The sequence below is a fragment of the Stegostoma tigrinum genome, chromosome 8 (assembly GCF_030684315.1).
Source record: "Stegostoma tigrinum isolate sSteTig4 chromosome 8, sSteTig4.hap1, whole genome shotgun sequence".
Taxonomy (NCBI): domain Eukaryota; kingdom Metazoa; phylum Chordata; class Chondrichthyes; order Orectolobiformes; family Stegostomatidae; genus Stegostoma; species Stegostoma tigrinum.
Genome location: NC_081361.1, coordinates 72,706,293 through 72,733,929, shown reverse-complemented (window position 1 = coordinate 72,733,929; position 27,637 = coordinate 72,706,293). Strand labels below are relative to the sequence as shown.

Here is a 27,637-nt window from a genome sequence, read left to right as displayed (position 1 = left end):
GGAGGAGGTATCACCATGGGTAAGCATTGTCAAGAGGAAATACTTACCTATAGACCACTTCTGAATGTTTTGTCAATTTCCAGGAGGATATTAGAAATAAAGTATACAATAGATATGGGAAATCAGTATTCTAAATTTCAGGAACGTTTGTATCTGTATGGTCCCCTGATTTATTTGCCCATTTTCTATAAAAGCTGGGGGCAGGTGTGGTGCATGAGTTTCCCATTTGGAAAACATCAATGACAGCAGTGTGCCTCCTGTTTGTAGAAAGTGATTGTAGATTGTTTCCTTTCAAGATAAACAGTTTCATTAATTACCTGTTGTGTTACCTTATCCACTGAGACTTACATTAGAAAAGTGAAATAACTGAAGCGATCAAATGAACTTACTGACAAGGTGGGGAGGCGGGGTGGGATTTCTTCTGTTTACTGATTGTAGCCAATTTATACAAGAATTCTTCATCCATATGTTTTTCATTTTTAAACAGATATTGTCACTTCCATAAAGAGGGAGTCTCGCAATCACTATGAATTGAATAACTAAAAAAAATACTGCTAGTAATGTTTTTTCCTTCAGTGTCTATTTTTAAATTTTTTGGTCAGTAGCCATTTTTATTCAGTGGTTGAAATAACACCATCAGTTGAATTGACTTTGATTAGCTGCTGAATCTTCAGTGGGGATGTAATGAATTAGTGTCCACAGTTAAAATGACAACAGATGAAATAAAAAGTGTAAAGGTTCCCAAGGTTAATAATAATTCATCTTCCTTATAATGTCTTGCCTTGTAACTCCTCCAGTACACACACACTGTCTTACTGATTCATAGTTCAAATAGAATTATCTCACAACGGAATCAACCATTTGACAGAAAAACAATTTTTAGAAGGTCTTGATGGTCAGACTTGCCCATTTGATAGGAACCTTGATATTGAGATTCCCTGTGTAAATAACATCTGCTTGGTTATATTGAAAAAAAATTAAAAACTAGTTTACTAGAAGCTTTGAACAAATTTGGCTCAGAATTTGTGTTTTTTATTATTTTTGCTAATCAACCTGCTCAGAAATGGCATTACTCACACCTGAAACAGGTGGGACTTTAACCCAGGCCTCCTGGTCCAGGGGTTGGGACATTACCACTGCATCACAAGAGGGCTTCTGCACAGAATTTGTAAAATAGAACAAAGCATTTGTAACACCTGGCTACGAATTCCAAAACTAGTAATATTGTTAGCAGGAGGACAAGTGCTAGTAACAGAATCCAAATGGCTTAGATAATAGAAATAGGAGAGGGGCTAAATGAGTGGCAGTGTCCATGATGCTGTACATTGGCTCTAGGATCGCATTGATGACATCTTCCAGCAACTTTGACCTCAATAAAACTAGTTGGAAAACACCTCATTTGCATGGGATATTCAGGTACAAGTGGTATTTTGGATCCATCTCCAGTGAGTGCTAAATTGCTCATACTAGCCTGACATTTCACCACTTGTCTTCCTATGAATTAAGCGGTTACCAAATGATCTACAGGCCTCCTTTCCCACCACCTCATTAAAATGGAGGTTTAGCAATACAAAATATTTTTTAAATCATGATTTTCAGTGTTTGATGGACTGTATACCTTGTAAATGCTGATACATTTCCAGTACAGCAATATGCCAGCATCCACTGATTCAATAGGATCTTGAGCAATGCAAGACCCCAGTATCCTCATGCTTGCTAATCCATTTAATTAGTCTTCAGCACCCATAAAAGCCAACCAGGACATCACCAGACTAGGGAGAGACCCACTGTAACTAGGTTTCCATGGAAATCTACTTGTATGCTGCTACAACCATAATTGGAGACCACCTGAACTCTTAAGGCATTTTAGATTCATCACCATGAGTGAGGACATTGGTTTTGTGATGCTTGTTCACAGCAGAAAGATATTGTGCCCTAATGATTTTCTTCTTTGAAGTTTTGATAGTGCTGTGTTTTAAGAAGATTTTTCATCATTGATTTATTCTCTATAAAATTCAGTGCAGCACTCCATCTGCTGGCATTTAGGAGAACCATCAAGATTATTTTGGCAATCAAGACTGCTTTTGAATGTTTAGCTTATTGATTGAGCACCCAACAAATGGCCTACGAGCTGTCCCATTTAATTTTTAGTGAAAACTTGATGAGAGTTGACCTTGCATGCTAATAATATAATTCCCACAGAGTTGGTTCCTTAATCTGTTTCTAGGCTATATGTTTCAGATTACTAGAGAGTTGGGCATCAGTTGGAGGTGGAGTCTATGTATTGGTTAAGAAAAAATTAATAATTAATCTTTGTTAAACAGAGGGAAACCAGATATTCAGTGGATGAACCTTGACCCTGTGCAGCTTCTAGATGAACTGGGACAATTTACGTCTTTGGATGGATTCAGGGAGATGCTTGACAAGGCTGAAGTAGGACATGCTTACGTGGATAGACCTTGCTTACAACCAGATGACACAGAATGTCCTATGACTGCCCGAAACAAAAAGTCACTGGAGGTGAGCTCTTTTATCCTAAGCTTCCATACCTTTTGTCTTGAGGTTAACTTTGGCCTTCAGCACTCCCAAGGAGTAATATGGACATTTGGGCTCAGCTCAAGTGCACGATGTAGTACAAAATGCAAAAGAGCAGAATTTACCTTATTGTTTGTGACAGTTAGGGCTGGTGTATCATTCACTTGCAGAGTATTCCAGTATTCAGCATAACCTTCATTCAGTTAATGTGTTCTATTAAGAAGCCAAATGAAATTTATTAATATTGTTAACTTTTCACTTTTTGACCCTTGGTTTTTGAATCTAGACAAGAATGATAAGAATATAAATTTCTTTCTAATAATGGTTTTGACCCAATGTTTGAAACGGTCTAAACCTGGTTAGTTTGGGTATTTGGCTAAACCTGCACTGTTTGGCAGTTGTGGGCCAAATTATCCATTCTGCATTAAATACTTAGTGAAAGTGCTCATAAGAAGTTTTGGAATAGGAAATTAGAACTCTCCAAAGACAGATATTTGTAATCAAGGTGAGGCACTACCTATAGGTTAATGGTCAGCATGCGAGGTATCTACGTATATTTTGCAAAGAAGTAATGATATCCCGCTTACCATCAGACTTTCCATTTGAAATTAGATGTTGCTACTTTAGTTGGAACAAAGAAAGACCACAAGTTAATCAAGTGTGAATTAAGCATATCTTTTACATTGTTACAGGCTCCTAATATTCCAATAGAATTAACTGGAGGCTGCCATGGGTTCTCAAAGAAGTTTATGCATTGGCAAGAGGAGCTGATTTTGGGTGGTATGAAGAAGGATGCCCAGAATGTATTATTGAGGTAAGGCGAGAGGGAAAAGAAAAATGAAAGGAGTTAGAATTTGCCCTAAGGGGTACCATTAGGTAGAGGTTTGAAGCTGCAACTTGATTCCAAAACCGGGCTGATTATGTGGAATAGGCCAAGCAGCCTGCTATGTTCATCCGGCTCTACACCTTGTTACCTCAGATTCTCCAGCATCAGCTGTTCCCACGATCTCTGATTGTATGGAAGTCACTTTTCTGCCTTAAGAGACTAGTAAGTATAACAGAAATTAATTTCCATTGGGCATCTTTAGCAGAACTCTCCCCACTGATAAATGTGAGCTATTTATTCATGGTTATCTATGGCTTTCCTGCAAAAGCTACAGTGGGTGATTAGAAACCCACCCTCCCTCTATTTTCGATCTCCCTCCACTCTGAAAGATTTTACCACCCAGTGAATTGAAGGGGGCCCTGAGCCTGCAGTAGAAACCATCTCTAATTGGCTGAAAATTACTACTCCTGGCAACCCAATCAGCAAGGCTGCATGGGTAAAAAAAGTGAGAAAGCATATTTCATGGTGCGCAAGTAGATATTTGTTTGAAGTTGCAAAGTAAGATACAATATTTCTGGAATAGTTTAGTGCTCAGCTTTGCAGTTAATCTGTGAAACAAGATGCTGAGACATGGACAACATCAGCATTCTGATTCACTGAAGCATGGCCCTTTTGTCTGCAGAATGAAGCCACATTGCTGTTTCAGTTTAATTGAATAATGACTTGAATCTCAAGATGACTGTTAATCCAAGGGAAGACGTGTGCTTTACAAATTAATGTTAAAATGTGTGCATGCCATTGACAGGTGGTTCAGGCTGGCACAGTCACAGTTGCCAGGCTGTTCATTGGTCAGAACTGCCTCTGGGGTACTAGCCCCACTGTGAAATAGCCTGAGGAACATGCCACTTGGAAACTAACTGATTAGAAGTAGCCAGCTGGTAGCCTCATTACACAAACCCAGAAGTATTATTTCTCATAATGTTAGGCTTGTTTAGTTTTGGTCCCGAGTGGTTTTGAAAGGGTTAAAGTCTAACTCAGGCTGATTTGCCTTCCAGTAACCACATTGCAAAGGAATTCCTTGCAAGGGTAATCAGTGCTGCCCTTTGACCTGATCTCTGGAGTAGCCAGCTGCAGTAAGTCGATGGTCATATAATCCTGCCTCTTACATCACTCTTTCAGTCATAAAGAGCAAGCCTCACCATCAGTCTGTTTTAAAGAAAGGAGGGTCTTGTCATTGAAACCCTTGTTTGAAAAAGCAGCTTTATTATCAGGAATCATTTTAAAATAAAGAATCACATCTCTGGGTTTTCCTTTCAAAGGAGCATTATCACCAATGTAATTTATATTAAAAATGTCAAACTATTTCAATGAAATGTTAATTTTAACATCCTTCTGCCTCTTTGTTTCTGAGTGGAAATAATGTCTTTAGAAGAGCTATGGTAAAGAGGCGATGCAGAGGCTACATTGATATAAGTAAGGATGTATAGCCTGAAATTTTATGATTCCCATTCCAGTGCCACATGGAGTGCAGTGTAGGTAGAAATCCCTTGCTGGCTGTCCCCAAAGACATAAAAGCCAATTGATATTGGTAATGGAATAATGTCAATGGTCAGAACACTGGGAGCTGCAAAAGGCTTCATCAGCAGCCGTCTGTATTGGCCTCATATGTTTCTCTGAGATCTTGTCAGGTTCCTGTACTGAGAAAAAGAGCTTGTCAAAAAAAAATCCCTTCAGCTGTAGTGGGTGTCTTTTTCTCACTTCAGAGAAGTTGTTAACGCTTCTGTATTTGCAAATGTTATTGACCCTGTGGGAGTGAGAAAGGATATTGATCTCCTTTGGGACTGGAAAAGCCTCTTAAGTCCCCTCTAAAATTAGGCAAAAACCTTAGACCCCTTAGGGATTGAAAAAGTTCATTGTTAACCTCTGGGATTTACTCAGGTATGCTTTGGATCTTGCCACAGTGGTCATTTCAGTTCAATTGTTTCCATTGCAGCCTTCAGGAATCCTCAACAAGACTCTATTCCATAAGGGAATCAAAAGTTATGAGGATAAGACAGGAAAGTGGAATTAAGGAGTAACAGATCAGTCATGATCTCATTGAATGGAGGAGCAGATTCAATGGTTTGAATGGCTTACTTCTGTTCTGACATCGTATGGCTGCCCTCATTCCCCAATATTAGATCTAGAAGTGTAGATTGGATTGAAATTTGGGCCAGGTGACCTGGAAAGAGTTGAGGAAGCTGCTGAATTCTGAGGTGAACTGAACAGAAAGCCTGCCTCAGGCTGCAGCCCAGAGTCCAAAAATGAAGGTGATGGAAAACATTCCTCTAGTCCTCATACCACCTTCTCATTTTGGCTCACCACCTTACACTACCCATGCCCCACCCATACCATCTGATGCCACTCTACCCATCCTTGATGGCCCTTCATACTCCCTATGCCCAACTACCTGTACCCCATGTCTCCTCTTACACTCATGCCAACATAGTGTCTACTTAAAGTAACCACACTTTCCATCTTCACCTACTTATGCTAAAATGATTTATTTAAATTCCTCTCCGGCCACAAGAGAGGGGCCAACGCACTGGAGGACAGGTAATGTGGTTCCACTTTCAAGAAGGGTGGCAAGGATAAACCGTGGAGTTACAGACCAGTGAGTCTCACTTCAGTGGTAGGGAAACTGTTGGAGAAAATTCTGAAGGAGAGCATTAATCTTCACTTGGAGAGGCAAGGATTGATCAGGAACGATCAGCGTGGGTTTGTTAGAGGGATGTCTTGGGCAGCTGGTGGTGGTGGTGCAGGTCTTAAAATTACAATGTTTCCCCCCGTTTTTGCACAATGGAGATGTTCTTCCTAGTGGTGTGAATCTGGGCCTTAAAAGTTTCATGTCATCAAATGTTGCCTGACATATAGTTATGTCCAGCATTCTTTTGTTTTAATTTTACTTAATTACCATCTGTGCTCAATATTATAACAGAATGGAGGATAGAAAAGATGATAACATAATTTTAAAAATACTTCTATAACTCCTTTAAGTTTTAAAAAAGATCGTGCCTGTGAAATTCTCTCTTTGAGGACAACTGTCACTTTTGGTGCATGTTAATTGGTATTACTGAAAACATTATTTTGCTTCCATTATTAATTAATGGAAATCATTATTTTTAATGCAGTCAGTTGAAATTTAGTTTTGCAGTGACACGATATGTCAGTCCCATAAAACACTAACAGAACTGGTAGTTTACTAGCTTGGAGCTTCTTATACAAGCCCATCAGTTTGTCTCTTCTTGGGCTAATCAAAGATTACCATTTTACATCTTCCAGCAACCTCTTCAAAAAAGGCACTGGTAGAAATTGGCAACTAATCTTCCTGTCTAACTCTATGACTATCTGGGGAGTAGTGTTTAATTCTAGAAAGAGGGAAACCTAAAGGGAGCACAACAGATCATTTCAAATTATATAAACAAAATATTTCTGGTCACTAAAAGATTGAATGGAATGATATGCAATTCTAATACTTTTGATCCTATTTCTCCATCTATCTAAAACCAAGCTGAAATGAACAAAAGTACAGCAAAGTTGGTCCTTTGCCTGGAAATATGACCTGGGAAATCTCCATGGATATGGTACAATCCCTTTAAACAGGCCATGAATGACTTGGAAGCATTACTTTGTGATATGATTTATGATATCCTACTTTTGCACTTTTGAATTATGATTGTCAATGTGCCAAGCAAACAGGCTGCCGAGTTGCGGAAAGCACAAACTGAATTTGCACATGCAACTCTGCATTTTCCATGATGGAACTGCCAGCAAATGATGATATTATTAGGAGATTGGGAAGAATTCTACTATGCTGACCTGTCATCTCTCAAGGCTGTTAATAGGCTACCCGACCTAAGTCTAATGTTTCAGACTTAGTACATGAAAATGTGATTAAATAACATGTAAAAGAAGCCAGGATGGATGATTAAGAACGCGACCCTGAGCTTGTTGAGAAGAAGAAAATCCAGGCATCTTCTAACTTTCCGCGGTGATACATTAATCTTCCCTAAAATACTTTCTGTCCACGCTCATTTGTTTACCTTGACCATTTTTTTCTCCTCCCATTACCTCCTTCCTCGAGCACAGTATTGTGGGTAAGAGGCATCCTCCAATATCTCCTTTAGTTAACCATTAGTCAGATAAATTAGACCTGATATTGAACATCAGTCACCTAATCAACTATGGTTCTCCTCGATCACAATTAGGCACTAGCTAAGTTTCCAATATGGCCATCAATGTTAAGGTTAATTGTCTATTCCTGTCTGTGCTGAGATTAACCAACCCAATGCTCTGATTAGTAACATGATTACTGATTGAAAGGCCGCACTGAGCCATTTGTAATGCTTCACAATTAACCTTCAGCAATACCATTTGTTTTCAAATCATTTGAAATTGTCTTTTTATTTTCCCTCTTATCCTGCTTGTTGATAGCATACAGTTCCACAGAGATTATGAGCAATCCTGTACTTTGATCAAGGTGCAATCGCCTTGTAAAAATGTCAACAGGCTGGTTGATTATGGAGATTTTCACAGCCATGCTTATTCCTGCTGTCATCTGATATCCATGCTTTGAGCAGATATCACTGGTCAGGAATCAGGAGTTGGAACTGAGCTTCTGTTTCTGTCCCAGATGATATGGGCTGCCTGAACACTGACCACGTGTGATGTCTGGGCTAAGTACCTGTGCGCTTGTGAGTGTGTGTGGTCACTTTTTTCTTGATTTTGCCATTCCAAATGTCCTGAGCAAAGAGTGCAAGATAATGAATCGATGTTTTACTGAGGGAGTAAAAGCATCCATACAAGTGACTGTTAGCACAGTCTTTTTTCCCTCATCCTAGATGGAAGCATGTTGATGACTCCATCCCACCCCATATGGTATAGAAAACTTGTGAGTGGGCATATTCTATCATGTTGGAACTCCCATACACTGCTACCAAAGTGATCCAACAAAAGTTCAATTGCTTGACCTTAAGGACGGCTTGCTTCTGAAATAAAAAAAATTGTTTATATCAGCATTACTAATAGATAGATAATAGAATTCCACAGTCTCCCCAGTGGTGCAGTTTTCATTTTAAAGATTTTCTAATTTACTTTGACCTAGCAGTAAATTTTACAATTTAAAATACTTCATTTGGTCGTGAAAATCCTTTGCAATATTCTGAAGGCTGAAAAGGTGCTATAGAATTACAAGTCTTCCTTTATATATGTTTATTAAATACACTTTTTGTTTATCCCTTTGTTTCTTTACTGAAGTGCTGAAGCTCTCCAGACCATGTATCTACTGATGAGCCCCAAACAACTTCATGAACATTTCAAGGATGATTATGAGATCCATGATATCAACTGGAACCAGGAGAAGGCAACAGCTATTCTGGAAAGCTGGCAGCGGAAGTTCGTAGAGGTATGCTTCAGTATTCTGTTTTTTGTTTTTACTTTGGACTCATTAAGCATAGCAGGGTAAATGAAGCATTGATTGAACTGATTCCACAAATAAGGACTTCATCCTGCTTGAAGAGAAAGGGAGCAGAAGCAATGGAGACAACTCAATGGCTCCTTCAACCTTAATGATATAGACATCACAAACTGCTTTGTTATCTTATTCTAATGTGTCCATAGTAAGCAGCCTGAGTTGTAACTGCTTGGTCGTTGATCTACACACTCCTGTATGTGAATCAAAAACAATAGCACAAATAGACTGGTTATTGTCCATAGCTGGTTAATTGTAAAGATAACCCCTGAGACTATGCAGCATTCAGGAGCAGTTTGAAACAACTCCACTGGGAATGTTGAGAACAATGAGTGGAATGATAATAACAACAACAGCAAATTATATTCGTGGAACCTCTTTAACACATAAACCATCCCAGTTTTACTTCACAGGAGTGTTATAAGACCAAGTACAAAGCTGAGCCACATATGAAGATATTAAGTCAGATCAGCAAAAACTACTCCATGGAGGTCAGTTTGAGTGCCTTGAAGGAACAAACTGAGGTAGAGAGCCCGAGATGTATTTGGGGGTAGGTATTCTAGCGCTGATAGGCAAAGAATTTGAGGAGCAGCCACCACTATTGGGCATTTCAAATCAGGGATATATAAGAGACCAGCAGTAGAGGAGCTCCCATATTTCACAAGGATTTGGGCTTAAAGAAGATACAGATGTCGGGAGTGTCATGGTTGTGGAGAGACTTGAAAACATGGATGATAATTTTAAAATATTGTTTCACTGGGAGTCAGTGTATGCCAGTGAGGGCAGTGATGATAGGGGAATGGGACTAGGCATGAATCAAAATGTAGAGATCAGAGTTTTGGAGAACTTCAGGCTTTCAATGAGTGTCATGTAAGAGACCAGCCAGAATGGATGAGCAACCTTAATATGGTAGAATTCTTTTTCAAGGTGGAGAGGGAGGTAATTGATTCAGAAACTAGGGTGGTGAGTCTTAAGAAAGGAAACTATGAAGATATGAGGCATGAGTTGGCCTTGATAAATTGGGGACAGTTACTTGAAAGGATGACAGTGGATAGGCAATGGCAAACATTCAAGAAATGCATGGGGAAACTGCAGCAACTGTTGTTTTCAGTCTCGCACAAAAGAAAAATGGGTCAGAGGGCCAATCCATGGCTCAAAAAGGAAATTAGAGATTGTATCCGATCCAAGGAAGAAGCATACAGATTGACCGAGAAAAGTAATGTCTCTGAGGGTTGGGAGCAGTTTAGAATTCAGCAAAGGAGGGCCAAGAGGTTGATTGAGAAGGAAAAAATACAGTACCAAAGTAAGCTTACTGGGACCATAAAGACTGACACTAAGAGTTTCTCTAGGTACATGAAGAGAAAGAGATTGGTGAAGATAAATATAGGTCCCACACAGACAGAAATGGGAAATGTGTAATAGGGAACAAAGAAATGGCTGAGCAGCTGAATACATATCTTGGCTCTGTCTTCACAAAAGATACCAGATCAGATACCAGAAAATGTTAGAGAATGTAAAATTTATAAAGAAGGAAGAATTGAGTGAGATCAATATTAGTAGAGTAATGGTGCTTGGAAAATTGATGAAATTGAAGGCAGATATATCCCCAGGGCTTGATAATCTACATCCCAGAGTACTAAAGGAAGTGGCTCTAGTAATGATGAATGCATTGGTGGTCATCTTCCACGATTCTGTAAACTCTGGAACAGACCCTGCAGATTGGAGGGTGGTTAATGTCACTCCAATACTCAAAAAGGGCGGTAAAGAGAAGAAAACAGGGAATTCTAGACCAGTAACCTAACATCGATAATGGGGAAAATTCTTCAATCCATTATTGAGGACTTTATCGCGGAGCATTTAGAATGCAGTGACAAGATCAGACAGAGTCAGATTTATGAAGGGCAAATCAAGTTGTCAAATATGTTTAAATTCTATGAAAATATAATGAATAGAGTTGACAAGGGGTAGCCAGTTGATGTGATATATTTGCACTTTCAGAAAGTGTTTGTGACAAAGTCCTGCATAAGAGATTATTGTGCCTGATTAAAGCACTTGGGATGGGGTATGTGTATTTAGATGAATAGAAAACTGATTGGCAGAGAGGAAACAAAGCGTAACAATTAATGGGCCCTTTTCAGTATGGCAGAGAGTAACTAGTGGGGAGTCACAGGGATTAGTGCTGGGATCCCGGCTATTCACAATATATATTAATGATTTGGATGAAGGAACAAAATGTAACATTTTAAAGTTTGCAGATGATACCACGTTGGGTGGGAGAGTGGACTGTGACGAGGATGCAGAGATCCTTCAGCATGATCTTGGACAGGTTGGGTGAGTGGACAAATAAACGGCAGATTCAGTACAATTTGGACAAATATGAGTTTGTTCATTTTGAAAGCGAAAACATGAAGGCAGATTACAACTTGAATGGCTGTAGATTGGGAAATGGGAGTGTGCAGCAGGACCTGGGTGTCCTTGTGTACAAGTCACTGAAGGTAAGCATGCAGGTGTAGCAGGCGGTAAAGAAGGCAAATGGTATGTTGGCCTTCATTGTGATAAGATTTAGGTCTTGAGTACAGGAGCAGGGATGTGTTGGTGCAGTTGCAGGGCGTTGGTAAGACCTCATCTGGAATATTGTGTGCAGTTTTGGTCTCCTTTTCTGAGGAAGGATGCTCTTGCTCTTGAGAGAGTGCAGCAAAGGTTCGCCAGGCTGATTCCAAGGATGGCAGGACTGACGTATGAGGAGAGATTGATTGGATTAGGATCTGTTTTCGCTGGAGTTCAGATGAATGGGGGGGGGGAGTGCGATCTTATAGATACTAATAAAATTCTAACAGGATTGGACAGGATAGATGCAGGGAGAATGTCCCCGATAGTGGGTGTGTGCAGACCTACTGGTCACAGTATGAGGATTCAGGGTAGACCATTTAGGATGGAGATGAGGAGATAGTTCTTCACTGAAAGATTGGTGAGCTTGTAGAATTCATTACCACATGAAGTAATTGATGCCAAAACTTTGAATGTACTCAAGTGGTGTATGAGATCATAGGTTATGGGGAGAAGACAGCATTAGGCAGTTGATTTGGATAATTAGCCATGACCAGATGAATGGCAGAGGAGGCTCGAAGAGCTGAATGGCCTTCTCCTGCTTCTATCTTCTATGTTTCTATGGCATTGAAACAGTCAAGACTAAGAATAATAAATGCCATCTTTCAGCAGCAGATGAGCTGAGACAGTGGAAATAGATGGGCTGTGTGCAAAATAGAACAACATGAAAGCATTGTATTAATCTTTTATGGTAAATGTTGAGCAGTTAATCAGAAGGAAGCTCTGAGAGGTTATTTATAAGTCATTTAAAATACCGTTGACTGCTAAGAAGTTCTGTTCAACATAACATTATGGATTGTAAATCAGCAGTACACATCAGGAATTGCTATCTCGACATATTGTTCAGTCAGTTAGTGTGATCATTTGGCTACCTGCCAAACCAACAGAATAATAGGATTTCACTACTATGGCAGACAGTGTGTATGTGGCTGTAATTTAATCCAAGGATTTATATGATGTCCATAAAGTACTGAAACATTGCTTTTAAAGACCCCTTAGATTAAATTATAGTTATAGGCTGTTACTCATTGCCACCCATCCACTGCGCTATATCTAATTGTGTCAGAAAAGTTAAATATTTGACTGAAATATTTCAAATATTCAAAGTTGGAAGTTAATTTTTGGAGAAGTAATTTGCTTGGACGAGGGATGTATTTGTCAACGTGGATTTTGAAGAAATTGTTGATTAAGTGACATATCAGAGATGTGTCAGAATTAGGTTAAATTAACTCTTGGCTCCAACTCTGTATGCACCAGAGATCTGTGTGAATGAGTTTTTTTTCACATATATAAATGATTTGGACGAATTTATAAAAAGTACAATGAAGATTACTAATGGTATTAAGTTATTGGTTATGGCAAATAGTGAGTTACATTGCAGGAGGGTGTAGCTGACTGCCAGCTCTCCATCAGTGCAAATAAATGGGAAATACGGTGAAAAGAAATGTACAGCAAATAATTAGGATTTTGAATAGGCTGGATAGGTGTTTCCTCTTCATGGCGGAGCGCATTTGTGACTTAGAATGAGTTCCAGTGTGGAAATATGGCCAGGAGTATGGTGGTGAGTGGAAAATCCCTCCAATCCTCCTCGGACAGATACAGGAAAATCCACCTCAGGAATTTGTTGGATCACGGGAATGTTACACCAGAAACGGCTAATGAGAGGAATTCTATAAATCCTTTGTATTTGTGGAAGTGGCTTACTGGTAATATCATTTGACTAGTAATCTGGGACTCTAGGCTAGTACTTTGGGAACATGTGTTTGAATTCCGCCTTGGCAAATGGTGAAATTTGAATTCACTAAAAATCTAGAACAAGAAGCTGGCTTAGTGGTGACTCTGTGACCATTGACAGTTGTTGCAAAATCCTGTCTGGTTCACTAATGCCCTTCGCGGCTGGAAATCTGTCCGCCTTACTGAGCTATTGTCCAGAGTGTTTCACTAGAGTAAGTCAACCGAGGATTTCCATTGCTGATTTCTATCAACTGTGTAAATATGGCGAGGACAAAGCTATACTTGAGCTCCATTGATGGAATTAATTCCTGGTACTCATTGATTGGGCTCAAATTTGACTTTTCCACCAAGAGATAATGAGAACTGCAGATGCTGGAGAATCTGAGATAACAAAGTGTGGAGCTGGATGAACACAGCAGGCCAAGCAGCATCTCAGGAGCACAAAAGCTGACGTTTCGGGCCTAGACCCTTCATCAGAAAATTAGATATCATTTCAGTGCCTCCAAGTGAGGTGTCTCAAAAAGAAAAGGAAAAACATAAAAGAAATCCATAAACACTAGTTCCATAAATGTCCAACATAGGTTTAAAATGTGTAAAGTAAACTTAATTAAGTGAAAAATTGGCCTTATTGAAGCTATTCTTAATGTGTGGGCTTTTATCAGTATAAAAATGTGGCACACAGGAAGCCATGTCAGCACATTTCAGAAACACTTCAAACCACCAGGCGTTCACCTTTGTGCACAGTACAACTAATGATGATGTTGATGTTGAGCACAATAAAAGTAAGTAGTTAGCTCAGAGAGTACAAGATTGAACAAACAACTTGGCTCAGTTTAATAAACACCTCTAACTAAGTTTCAGGGTTTCATTTCTATGGGAAAATATTTTACGTATTTTTCACAAATAATACGTTAAACAAACATGCTTTTCTCCTTTTTTTACTTCCATTGGATTCATTCCAGTGTGTGCGGGAGAATTGTTTCTGTAAATGCTGGAATTACTTATCAGGCTGATTTCCATCAATCTGCAGCTGTATTGTACATGGAGTCAGATTCTGGGCGTCTGACAGATGGAGAGTTATGGGAACAAGCTGTTTGGTGATAACTGACACCCAGATGCTGATTGCAAGAGGACCTGAGGCCTGTGGCATGCCTGCTTGGAAAGGCAATTGGGTTGTGATAGGATGAATAACAAACGGGGAAGATGTTTCACTGAATCCCAAGGTTGTAGTCGGTTTTTTTTGCTGTGGCAGCTTAGGTGGTGAATGACAGGAACTTGGCTTTCTCTAGAGACCATGTGATCTCACCTGACCTTTGACCATAATGATCCTTAGCATCTGCAATCATTATTCCAAGCTGTCAAGTCTCAAACATAATGTATTTTATTGAAATACCGGCTTAAAATGAGCACACCAAGAAAAAGAGATGGATTTCCAAATTTGAATTTGGATAAACCCTGTAAAACAAATCGATAGCTCCATGACATGTTCAAAGTTTATGTTTCCTCTATTGACAAGACATGATAACTGAAGCAAACTAGAAGAAGCTCCACAGGAATATGGAATATTCTGATTTTCTTCCAAAATACTAAATTCACATTCAAATCTTCTCCAACAGTTTGCTGAAATCGAAAGGACCTAGTGATATTCATTCGTAACTTAAATAGCTTCAGTCCCCTGAACGAAGTTTTTATTCACGCATTCTAAAGTTTTTTGTTTAATTTGAATTATTCTTCCTGGCTACTCATTCCTCTCTCCTCATATCTTACTTGTGTTATTCAAGAATTGGCTCCAAGCCTTTGCAAGTTTACCTCTTGAGTAGTCAGCAGACAGCCTACAAAACTGATCCAAAGAAGACATTTTCAGTCAATTTCTGTATCATAATGGCCCAGTTGATTCTGGGAATTCAGAGGACTGTAGTAAATAACCCTATGCTGATCTTCCAAAGTACTGAGTGAATGTGGAAAAGGCTTAAATACCGTCTGTTTAACTGAAGGAATCCCTGAATATTTGTCCCCAGCATTTTTCAGAAATTGGTTCCATTGTTTGAAACTTTTATGCAAATAAGATCCTTTAAAAATAAGCAAAAGTACAGGCAACTGCACTGTTGTGGCAAGGAGTGTGCAGTTGTTAAAATCTTGATTCTACACAATGATACTTCCAGCAATATTTTGAGAGACGATGCTGGAAAGATGGGTTCTTTAAAAGAATTTTTGTATGCTTGGTGTGGACGTTTCTTTTGGAACATGACTGTTCTCCATCAGTTTACCGTCAAAATCTGAGAGTCACCATCAATGCTCTTGAAAATCCATTCCGGTTCTACAATGATTAAGTTGGTAGATGCAGTGTGCGTATTTAACTGAGCCATGTAGAGCAGAAAGGCACCCACGTTGATCCATGGCCTGTTTTTGAGCTATCAGTGTCACCCATGGTAGGAACGAATGTGTTGCAAGAGCTCCAGGGTCCTGCTTTTGAGAGAATGTTGGCAAGCCGTTCTCTCATCCTCAACACACATCCACACAAGGACATCTTTCGACATGAGCCTTTGCACTGCAGTCAGTAGTGGGAATGCCAGCCGACTTTGTTCTCCTTCTGAACCAGAACATTGGGGTCAATTTAGCATATCAACTCCTACCCTGGTTTAGATCAACCAACTCACCAGAGACCAGTAATCAACTCTGGAACCTTCTGCTGCAAAGAGCTCAGCTATGCAATTCCATACCGACTAACACTCAAGGTAGCTCTTTGCCCGTCAGAGAGCAATGATGAACTGTCGTATTTTAGAAGAATAAACCTCACTACCAAGTAGGGAAGTAATATGCTGTGTTTAGCTTCACATTTGATTTTTTTCTGGTAGGTAGTGCATCAGGTGGTGCCTCAGAATTCCTCTCAAAATATCCACGCCTTTTCTACCACCACCCTTAACGACATCATGAAGTCTTTTTCTGATGTCAGTGGCATTCGAATTGCTGGAGGATACTTGCTAATGGTGAGCACCTTTTTACTTCTTTAATGTTAACGTCAATTCTGAATGCAATGCTGTAAAAAACTAAAACTCATAGTGTCTCAGTGGGTAGCACTGCTGCCTTGCAGCACTAGGGACCCGGATTTGATTCCGGCTTTGAGCGACCTATTGTATGGAGTTATGCATATTCTCTCCGTGTCTGCATGATGTGTTCTGGTTTCTTCCCACAGTCCAAAGGTGTTCAGGTTAGGTGGATTGGCCATGCCACATTGCCTTGTAGTGACCAGGGGATGTATGTGCAAGGTGGGCTAGCCATGGGAAGTATGGGGTTCCGAGGATGTGGTGGTCTGAGTGGGATGCTCGCCAGTGCAGACCCAAATGGCCTTTATCTGCACTGTAAGGATTCAACTTTCACTGATGCAACACCCTGCGGTAGTTTATCGCAGATTGATAACATTAGGAAAATACTCAACAGTTGAGGGGACATCATTCGTCTTTATCAACATCATCTGACCCTTCAGATTTGTGGCATTCTTAAAATGGAGCGTCATCTTGGTATTTTTCTTTCGCAGTATACTCACATTTTGTTTGTACCATCTCTCTGGCTCAACTTCACATTATAAATTCCAAAATCCATTTATTTCTGGTGGAATTACATTGGCTTGTATTGGGCCTGCAGTGCCTTATTTTTCCATAACCAACCCCTGAACCTGTACTTCCGAGCACAATGCTTACATATTGTTAATTAATTGAATCATAGAATTGAAGTACTTATATGCAATAGTCGTTTTTAGTACTTGGGAGTAATGCTGAAAAATAGATGCGTTTTATCAAAGCTTTTCATATATTCATCAAGAAATGTCAATTCTGTGAATCGTCCTGAGAAGTGCAAGAGGAAAAGCTTTGAGAACGTGTGACTTTTTTCAGTAATATTTTAAAATAATGACTGAACTTTGTCAGTGTATCCTGATCCAATTGCCCCCTGCTCAATAACCTGTTTCACTTTGGGCTTGACTTTCATGTGTCACATATGGAAAATTGGCTAGTTTTATATAGCTCGGGATTATAGATATAATTTTAAAGAAAGAAAAAAATTGCATTAATGGAGCAATTTCATGATGCCAGTGTATCCCAAAGTACTTGCCATCGGCATCCTTAATTAAAAATGGACATGAAGACAGTGCACTTTTATCCCAAAGTGCTTGACAGCCAGCTAATTACTTAGAGGTGTAGCCATTCTTGTTTTCTATGCAAAGCTGGCAGCCAATCTCCATACAGTTAGGCATCGCTGACAGCACATGAACAAAGTAATCTGGTTGAGAGAAAAATATTGACAAAGGCACAGGGAGAGCTCGTTCCACTTTTCATTACCGCAAGGTTTTGAGTGGTAAGGCCGCAATTTGCTGTCAGCATAGAATCATCAGAGAAAGACGCCATTTGGCCCACTGAGGCTGCACCAACCCTTTGAAGAGCATCCCATTCAGACCCCACCCAAACCCATAACCCTGCACTCACCATGGCTAATATTGCATAGCCTGCATATCTATGGACAGCATGGCCAGTCTAAGTAACCTATACATCTTTGGACTGGGGGAGGAAACGGGAGCACCCATGGAAACCCACACAGGCACAGGCAGAATATCATGATAGTATCTTCAACAGTACCGTACATGCTCCACGCTGTATTTTAGTGCCAATGTAGATTACACGCTTGATTCCGTGAGTGATGCTAAAAGCCCCAGTGACTGAGCTTGCTGATCAGAGTTAGGAACGGTATTACAGTGCCACAAGAGCCTTGTCCCAGTAGCTTTGATATTCTGTGTTAAACAAGATATTTGTTTAATGGCAATCAGATGGAAGAATCTAACCTGTTTAAAATTGGTGCAATAATATATGATCCAATTTGAATTCTAGTGACATTGAAAAAATTTGTAATTTCAACCTCAGAACATTTCAAAATGTATCACAGCCACCTTTGCAGCATGGTCATCTGTGACATTGATTCTCTCCACAAATCTCTGACTGATTTATGTTTGTTTCCAATTTGTGTTTTTGTTTTGTTCTTTGCTTGTTGTATGCTGATTTTTTTTTTTCTGACTCCATTAGTTGGCATATGCTTGTGTGACCATGCTGAGGTGGGACTGCTCGAAATCCCAAGGCGCTGTGGGACTAGCTGGAGTCCTTTTGGTGGCATTGTCAGTTGCTTCAGGACTTGGCCTGTGTTCACTCCTGGGCATATCCTTCAATGCTGCAACCACCCAGGTATATAATTCAATCTCTCACTCTTTGCCTTCCCTGGATCACTGCCTAATAGTACTTAACAACGTTAATTATTACTTTTGCGGGGGGGGGCGCAGGGGAGGAAAGTCAGCTGCTTACAATTTGAAAAGAATTAAGTGAATTTTATGCATAATAGATTCGTGTGTAACACTAAATGTCAGCTTAAGCCAGTGCTGGGCCTTAATTACTTACCATCCATATTAATGACTTGTTTGAAGGTGCCGTATGTGTCATATCCACATTTGCTGATGGGTAGGGAAGTAACTTGGGAGGAGGTTAGAAAATATCTTCAAAGTTACACATGCACTTTAAGTAAGTAGGTAAAAACTTGGCAGATGGAATATAAAATGGGAAAATATGAGTTTGTCTACTTTGGCACAGAGAACATGCATGTGCAGCATGTAATTGGGTAGTTAAATGGAATGTTGGTGTTTATTGCAAGGGAGGTAGAGTATAAAAGTGTGGAAATTATGCTAAAAATTTAAAGGACATTGCTGAGACCACATCTGGAGTGTATGTACAGTCTGCTGTCCCTCATTTGGAAAAGATATGCTTGCATTGGAAGCAGTTCAGACCAGGGTCAGTGGGCTGAATCCTAGGATGAAAGAGTTGGATTATCAGGAAAGCTTGAGTAGGTTGAACCTATATTCATTGGCGCTTACAAAAATGAGAAATAATTTTATTGAAACACACAAGATTCTGAGGGAGTTTGGTAAACACCCTGTGAGGATGTTTCCCCTTGTGAGGGGAATCCAGAACTCAGGAAAACACAGTTTAAAGAAAAGGTCCACCCACTTCAGATAGGGATGAGATGGAATTTCTTTTTTTCAGACAGTCATTAGTTATTGCAGTTCCCTTCCCCAGAGTGTAGCAGAGGCTGAATTATCGAATGTATTAAAGGTTGGGTTAGATAGATTTTTGACTGACAAGGGAACTAATGTTAATAGTGGTTAAACAGGAGAGTGGAATTAAGGCCTCAATCATGCAGATCAGCAATGATCTTGTTAAATGCCAGAGCAGGCTGAAATGCAGAATAGCTTCCTCCTTTTTCTATTTCTTATGATCTTGTTTCTCTCCATTTCTTGGATCTAGGTATTACCATTTCTGGCTCTGGGTATTGGTGTCGATGACATGTTTCTCCTGGCTCACGCGTTCACTGAGACTGGTCAAAATAAGAACATTCCTTTCAAGGTGAATGCAAATCTGCTTAAAATACTATAGTTCTTTACTCCTTTATTTTTATTACTGGGATGCTCAGAGATATATTAGCAGTTTTTTTCAGAAAGCATTTTTTTGTATCAACAAGTTTTAATGGGTTGGTAAATTAGAAAAATTAGAGAATCAAACTTATTTATTGAAAATCAAGAGTACCTTTTATGTTAGCCTTGAAGAACTGCTTGTGACATGGAGCTGACACATATCTTGCACACATAGAAGTGATTGTAATGTAAATATGTTGACTTAACATGACTTAGGAATGCCCAGTTAAAAAGTATTCTATCAAAAGCTCACATTTAGTGACTGTAGTGAATTCACATTGGGAATGTCACTGGATTCCACATCCAAAATGAAAGCAACAAAGACTTCTGTCTTTGTGTCTGTCTTCGTGTGTGTTATTCCTGTAAGTATTATCAAACTTATGCTGTTCAAAACTTAAACGGCACTTTGTTCTGAACAATTTATTCTGTGCTACAGGACAGGACAGGAGAATGCTTGAGACGGACCGGGACCAGTGTTGCCCTCACGTCCATTAATAACATAATTGCTTTCTTCATGGCTGCTCTGATTCCCATTCCTGCACTTCGTGCTTTTTCCTTACAGGTAAGTGAATCATATACAGTGCCTGGATGGTTTAGAAAGTGCTCAGTATAAAGGCTGTGCCTTTTCGTAGAAATATTCAATCTATTTGTGTATTTATATTGTGGGGGAGGGATCTTGGTGAAGGGTAGTAGGGGGAGATGAGGGTAGATTAGGGCTTTGAAATTCTTTTGCTCCAGGTGTTACACGCTCCTTTGAATTTACCTTCACCACCCCTGTTGCTTGCCTGCAGATGCCTGCCGCAGCAGGGGCTTAACTGTCTGGTAAACAACAAGGCAGTTTATCATTAGGTGTGTGAGAAAGGAGGGGTTTCATTTTTTGGATGTGAAGAGAAAAAAGAGTGAAATGATTGAAACCTTTGTGATTAAAAGAAAAAGTCGCAGTATTGCAGGACTGGCACGACATCAATATAAGCACTTGTTTTCCTTGGCAGTGCACTAGATTTGGAAGTTCACACATCTTTATCCAAATAAGAGACTATCAAGAAAAACAACATTCAGTACTTTTCCCCCCTTTTTGAATCCCTCTTCCTACAAAGCTGGCCATTTCTACATGAGTAAATCAGATAATTGCAGCTTCCCAGGAGGTGTCGTTGGACAATCTGCTGGTTTTTGCGATTCCTTACTGCAGCAGTCTCTATAAAACAAATTGCCAATATTACTTTTTAAAACGTTTAACCTCATGGCAGCAAGAAGTAATTCCCTTTTGGAAACTGACTACTGCAGTTAAACTGTTAGCTAACCCAGTGGAGGCTGATATAAAATACTCCATAGTTCACATATTTAAAAATGTGATTTTAAAAAAGCATCCACAGACATGTTAAAAATTAATGTTAACACACCGAAACAAAAAAAATACTGTTTGCTGGAAATCTGAAACAAAACCAAAAATGCTGTAATCACACAGCAGACCAGACAGCATCTGCGAGAAACAAAGGTTGTTCTGGGTCAATGACCTTCTATAGAACAAGGCCTCGAAAAAATTGAGGAGGAAAGAGCAAATGGGAAGATGGGTGAAAGAGAGGGGTGCCAAAGGGATGATGGTGCAAGACAAAAGGGGAAAGTAGTGGCACAAGTAAATAAAGAAAAGATGCATCCAGAGGAAGAATGAATGGTCACAGCAGAAACATTACTCATTCTGTTGTTTAAAAAAATGGGAACAGTAGAATTGGTTTAAATGTCATTGAACTCACATCTTTGAATCCTAACACTTGAGTCTGGAGAAAGGGGTTAACTTGTTTGTGGGTTAGATATAAACCGGCTCTTTTGAAGAGCTGAGAAATCAGTATTTAAGAATTTAACATTCTCTAAATAAGGTTTATGAACTATCAGATCCTTGTAGCATTGACATTTAAATTGGATTACTTGGTAAAATTGCCTTTGAGAGGGAACGGTTCAGGGGTATGATTACTGTCATATGGCAATATGTAAACAAAAGGTGAGTTCCATTCACTTTTACAAAATGGTCCTTTTGGAAATAAAGGCTAAGGGAAGTGTCCTTAAATGCTTATATAAAATTGAACTAAACTTCTATAAATAAATGTTTTTCAGTTCTATGTCACTAAATCAAAGTATTATGTGTTAAATGCAATTGCACTGAATATACTGCAGTCCTACTGGCTAACTTTAACTGGTGACTTGGCAAAGCCTGGGAGTCACTGGTTGGAAAAAAAAATACAATGGGAATTAAGTAGCAAGAACCTGACAGGCTTGAACACTGGGCCAGCCTTTAAATAGGCCTCCAACTTGAACAGCCAAGGTAGTTGGCATAAATGATGGGATATATCATCTACAAGTCAGTTCCAGCTATGTGATCTTCCTGAGCTTACTGGGTGGTCGGGTAGATAATAACATATTATAATGTCTGCCCCAGGCAACCCCACCCCCTCCTTTTTCACTTACATCAGACTGCTATGACCTTAGGAGTCCCCTTCAGATTAATGTTTATCTAGAGGAGGGGGTGTGGAGAGGGGGGCAGTTTTGGGGAGCAGCGATTTCTTGCTTGAAATCCTTTAGTGATTTAATATTTTCTTTGGCTTCGTACACGGATTTGGTGAGGTCTGGAAATCAGTTGTAGTACAACTCACTTAAAGCTAGAAATATCTTGGTTAGAAATCAGAAACTGCTGTTCTCTGAACTCTTTGCCTGAGGCCTAGGCCTACAGTGAAGCTATAGGTTTACAATTGTGCTGCTTTTGAATCTTAAAGGGACATTTAGCTGGTCTTGCCAGACAGCGTAACAATTAAGTCAGCAAATCAAGAGTGCTGTGTGCAATCAATTCCAAGGGCATTTGACACAAAATAAATATATTTTGCTTGGAAAAGTGCATAGCAGAAACAATGCCAGTAAGGGGGAGCAAAAGTGGAGTTTTCATGGTGGGCTACTGATTTGCATCAAAAATGCAAGCCTCTCTCCTCATATCCCCGACCTGACTAATATCCAGAGCTTTTCACAGTTCAGGATTGACAAACATTGAAATCTCAGTAGGTCTGGCAGCATCTGTAGAGGAGAAAACAGAATTAACTTTTCGGGTCTAGTGACCCTTCCTCAGAACCGGACCCAAAATGTTAACTCTGTCTTCTCCTCCACAGATGCTGCCAGACCTGCTGAGCTTTTCCAGCAGTTTTGTTTTAGTTTGTGATTTACAGCATCCACAGTTCTTTTGGTTTTTATTTAGATGTTGAAATCTAACTGGCCGTCTGCAATTGTACTACTCCAGTACTAATATCTTCTGTTACTGTCCATCACAGGCTGCGATAGTGGTGGTGTTTAATTTTGCCATGGTGCTCCTCATCTTTCCGGCCATTTTAAGCCTGGATCTTCATCGGCGGGAAGACAAAAGGCTGGATATTTTTTGCTGCTTTTCTAGGTGAGGATTATTTTTAATGCAGGTATGATTGTTGCTCACTAGGAGGGTTGTAGTGGGGGTCTAATAGAATGGATTATGAAAGGGAAAGAATAGAAAGATGTAGGCATTTAAACCTTTGCTTATCATGACATGGCGGGGGTGAAATTGATCCATGTCATTAGCGCAACTGTGCTAAGTATAAAGCACCAACTCATTTTCACACAACTCCCAATCATCTTTTTCATTGTACATTCTGGTGCAATACATGAACAGAAACATAGAACAGTTTAGCACAGTACAGGCCCTTTGGCCCACGATGTTGTGCCGACCTATTATCCTACTAAGATCAATCTACCCTGCATACCCTCCATTTTACCATCCTCCATGTGCCTATCCAACAATCGCTTAAAAGTCTCTAAAGTGTCTGACTGCTCTATCACCACCAGCAGAACATTCCACACACCCACCACTCTTTGTGTAAAGAGATTGCTGGTGTGCTATTGGTTCACTATCGAATACTCTGCACTGCGGAGTTCACAGTTTCAGTCTAGTTAAGTTCCTCATGTTGAAGAGGTCAGCAGGGAAGGAGAGAAGGAAAAACCTGTAGGGGTGGAAAGTTCTCTTCATGTCTGATCCATTAAATTCTAGGCATACGTTGTATTCTTAATCCTTTAAATCACAGGATGGTACACAGTCATTTATGAATGCTGCCTCATTTTCTACTGAATTATCAATAATCTCTCCAATAATTTCAAGTCAGGAATGAATTCAGGGAATTGTTAGTAACCATTTGAGTTTGATTCCCGTCTTATGAAGATGGCTGAGTTCCTCACTAATGCCACTAGATCATCATCACTTCCAGGCATGCATTGTTGCCGTTCAATGTTTTGTTATACATGAAAATGAATGATAACATGTATAGAATGGATTACATGTGGAAAAAATCTCTTATTTTTCAGTCTCTGCTCTACACGAGTGATTCAGGTCCAGTCACAAGAGTTTGCAGATGCAAATGATAACCGTAACTTCCATCCTTCTCCATATGGTGGGCCGACATTTACCCACAGTACACAGATCACCACCACAGTGCAGGCCTTCACCCAGTGTGATTCCACCGGACAGCACATTGTCACCATAATTTCTCCAACTTCGCGCATCTCTTCAACTCCTTCTGTCATCGTGTCCCCCGCAGACCAGATTGGCTCACAGGGGATGGAACCCACCAGTTCAACCAGAGACTTGCTGGCCCAGATGGATGAGGCAAAAGCCAGCAGGCACTGTGTTCAGATGCCCTTTGTCAAATGGAATCTAGCAGACTTTGCACGGGACAAGTATGCTCCACTTCTTCTCAAGACAGAATCAAAGGTAAGCAGTTTTCAGCAACACTTCCAGTGTTTTTTTGTATTACTTTGATGATAATATTTTCTCACATTAACGAGCCATGACTTTGGGCAAATACGCCGCACAATGTGTTAATTACTTACCATTATAGAAAAGAGGATGGCAACTGGGATTTACAGTTCACCTGAGTGTCGCTGGTAGAAGATTCTTGTTCAGTATATTGTGGATCCCTTTTGGAAAGTAAGCATTGGGAATTTCGAATATGAGCAGTATTTGGCTCTACTGGAAGGATTTTCACATGAAAATTGCCTTTTCTTTCGGCACTAGAAGCTTGTAGAATGATAACAGCATTAGTCACTGCCTTCAGAGCATGAGAAATAGAAAGGAAAATCAGACTAGAGCTGTCTCCACTCTTAGACTAGACAGTACCTATTCAGGTGTTACTTGGGTCAAAAACAGCGTCATACTTTCCTCATCTGTGACCCAAGAATGTGCCTTAATCCAAAGCCCAGAAGAGCTAATTTCATTGCTTCAAAGTGGCTTCTCTTGTGTAAGATTTAGACTGTTATTTGAGTACCAGTTTTCAGCCAGTAGTTTTATGCAGTGACCACAGGAACTGATTTGAAATTACCATTTACTGCAGTGAGGACCAGTCACAGCCTGTAAACATGTCTTTCAGGATCTGGATTAAATATGATCCCACAGGCAAAAAGTCTGTCCATGCCAACTAATTCCAACATGTCTTTGATTAAAAGAAAAAGTTATTATTTCTGCTTTTTCACCTACCTCCAACTTGTTTTATTCTGATTTTCAACTGTTTGGGAACAGACTCCGTCCAATGTTAATGCTCAGTTTGCAGCTTGAGAGCTGAACTCATGCTTCATTTTCACTTCTTTTCCTGTCAAAGACTAAAATGAGGCAGCTGATACGTCAGGGGTCTGGGGACTCTCTAAAAGTATCTCTCTGTGCCCTATCATACAATGTCATTTACAATCTTTTTGATTTCACCACCCATTTTTTTTACCTTCCTGTATCTGTATTTCCTTACTTTGGCTGAGGGGAATGTTGACTTCTGACTTCTCAACATATTTGCTGCTTCTCTGGAGGCAAGTATTTTGAAGGTAATTAGTTCAAGTGCAGTTCTGTTGGGCATTCAACATACCACTCCAGTAAAAGAAAAAGACCTGTCGACTAACATTAGCTTCGCCCTGTAGACTGCTCCAACTGGCTTATTGTAGAAGCTATGAAAACCAGCTTCTCATGCTCCCAGACATCTCAATTAGCTTTTTGTCTCTCCTAAAGATTTGGTGGCAGAGCAAGACAATATTTGTAAACATGTAAAACCTAACTACTTAGATTAATGCCATCTGTTGAATGCTGATTTCATATTTATTTATTTATTTGTGGTTTTATTTAACAATCCAGGTTGTTGTGCTAGTCCTCTTCATGTCCTTGCTTGGGATGAGCCTTTATGGAACTACAATGGTTCATGATGGGCTGTACCTCACAGACATTGTTCCTCGTGAAACCAAGGAATATGATTTCATTGCAGCCCAATTCAAGTATTTCTCCTTCTATAACATGTACATCGTCTCAATGGGAGGATTTGACTATCCCACATCCCAGAAGTTGCTCTACGACCTCCACAAGAGTTTCAACAATGTCAAATACATTGTTCGTGAAGAGAATAAAGAGTTGCCCAAAATGTGGTTGCATTACATTCAAGACTGGCTAAGAGGTGAGATTTCAAAGATTCTCGTACAGAAACTAACAATCAGTTGTGAATGATGTGAAAATTGGAATAGGTTGTATTAATGTTCATGGGTTAAAATAAAGATAGGTCAAATGGAACCAAGCACCTACTTGTGGGTTGGAGTTAGTCAACACAGCCTCACTATGTAATAGTCTGTTCGTAATCTTCTCATTCTCATATTCTTTCACATAATTCTTATGACATGAGCTTGTAAATAACATCTGTTAGGTACCACTCTGCATGGGGTACTGGAAACAGAGTTTGGTGAGTGGTGTGCTTGCAAAATAATACAAGAATGGATGCTCTGGGCCTTTGTGTCGACCTAAAGATACTCACTGAACTTCAAAGTCATTTGTTGTTTACAGAACATTTTAAGCTTTTCCTGAGAGACACATGTGCAAGTTTTTCTTTGTGGCAAACCATAGCGATTAGGTATATATTATGCTGAGCAGTTAGAACCCCAACACGTTTTGTGGCTAGTAATAATTTTGACCACTTGAAGCTTATTGATGCTCCTTTTGCTGCCTTTAGAGTACTTTGGCCCGAGTAATTTGTAATGTGTCATACAAATAGTAATTGGGCTGCATGGAGACATTGGTCCTAGTGACACTTTCTAGAAATAACGTGTGTGGTTGGTCTTTACTTCTTGTGTGAAGGTATATCTTGGAATGTTTTCATAGCAGCATGTTTTCCTTAAGCAAGTACCCAATTAAAATTATAAATCCTAAATTAGTAGAAAGCAGCAAATAATATTTGGAACACACCCACAACATGAAGAGTCCTGATAGTTTACTTGCCAACAAACGTGTAAATTATTTTGACCCTCCCGATTCCAGGTAGTCCTGTCCCATATTAAAAGGTATGCATTGAAATTCATTTTAAGTACCTTTCTTTCTAGTAAGAAACATTGCTCAAACTCACTGACACTAAAGTGTTTCTTGGTAGTCCCAGTCATTTACTTTTCTCCAGCCTTAAGCTTCCTTTATTCATGTGCAAGTTTTAACTTGTCAAATTATTAGCAAGTTAGCCACTTGTGGCATTGACTGTTTCATTGCAAGCGGGCTTTGGAAGTCACACTTTTGAAAGCTTTTATTTTGAACTAATGAAGAAGATCTCAAATGATCCCAAGCACAGTTCTTAAACTTCATCAAGGGCTTGTGATTTCTTGTGGTGTTGGGGGTTCATACAGTCAGGTGCTTTGTCCTGCTGTCAGACTGTTGTTGATTTGATTTGATTTATTGTAGGCATATGTACTTAAATACAGTGAAATGTTTTGTTTTGCGAGCAGTACAGGCAGATCATGGCAAACAAGGAAATACAGATCATAGGGTGCTTAGACCGAGAGAGGAATACAAGATTACAGTTGCATGGGAGGTGCACAAAACAAGATAATATTAGCAAGCATTGTAGCTGTCAATTTACCT

General features: G+C 39.6%; 1 protein-coding gene across 1 annotated transcript in view; it reads left to right on the top strand.

The window, feature by feature from the left end:
- ptch2 (patched 2) overlaps positions 1–27,637 on the top strand; it is a 118,305-nt gene that overhangs the window by 52,768 nt on the left and 37,900 nt on the right. The window contains exons 6-15 of the mRNA XM_048539466.2: positions 2,325–2,520; positions 3,228–3,349; positions 8,657–8,804; positions 16,067–16,198; positions 18,281–18,436; positions 19,547–19,645; positions 20,150–20,275; positions 23,022–23,140; positions 24,079–24,484; positions 25,886–26,198. Coding sequence (XP_048395423.2) covers positions 2,325–2,520; positions 3,228–3,349; positions 8,657–8,804; positions 16,067–16,198; positions 18,281–18,436; positions 19,547–19,645; positions 20,150–20,275; positions 23,022–23,140; positions 24,079–24,484; positions 25,886–26,198 — 1,817 coding nt within the window. The remainder of the gene's footprint in view (positions 1–2,324; positions 2,521–3,227; positions 3,350–8,656; positions 8,805–16,066; positions 16,199–18,280; positions 18,437–19,546; positions 19,646–20,149; positions 20,276–23,021; positions 23,141–24,078; positions 24,485–25,885; positions 26,199–27,637) is intronic.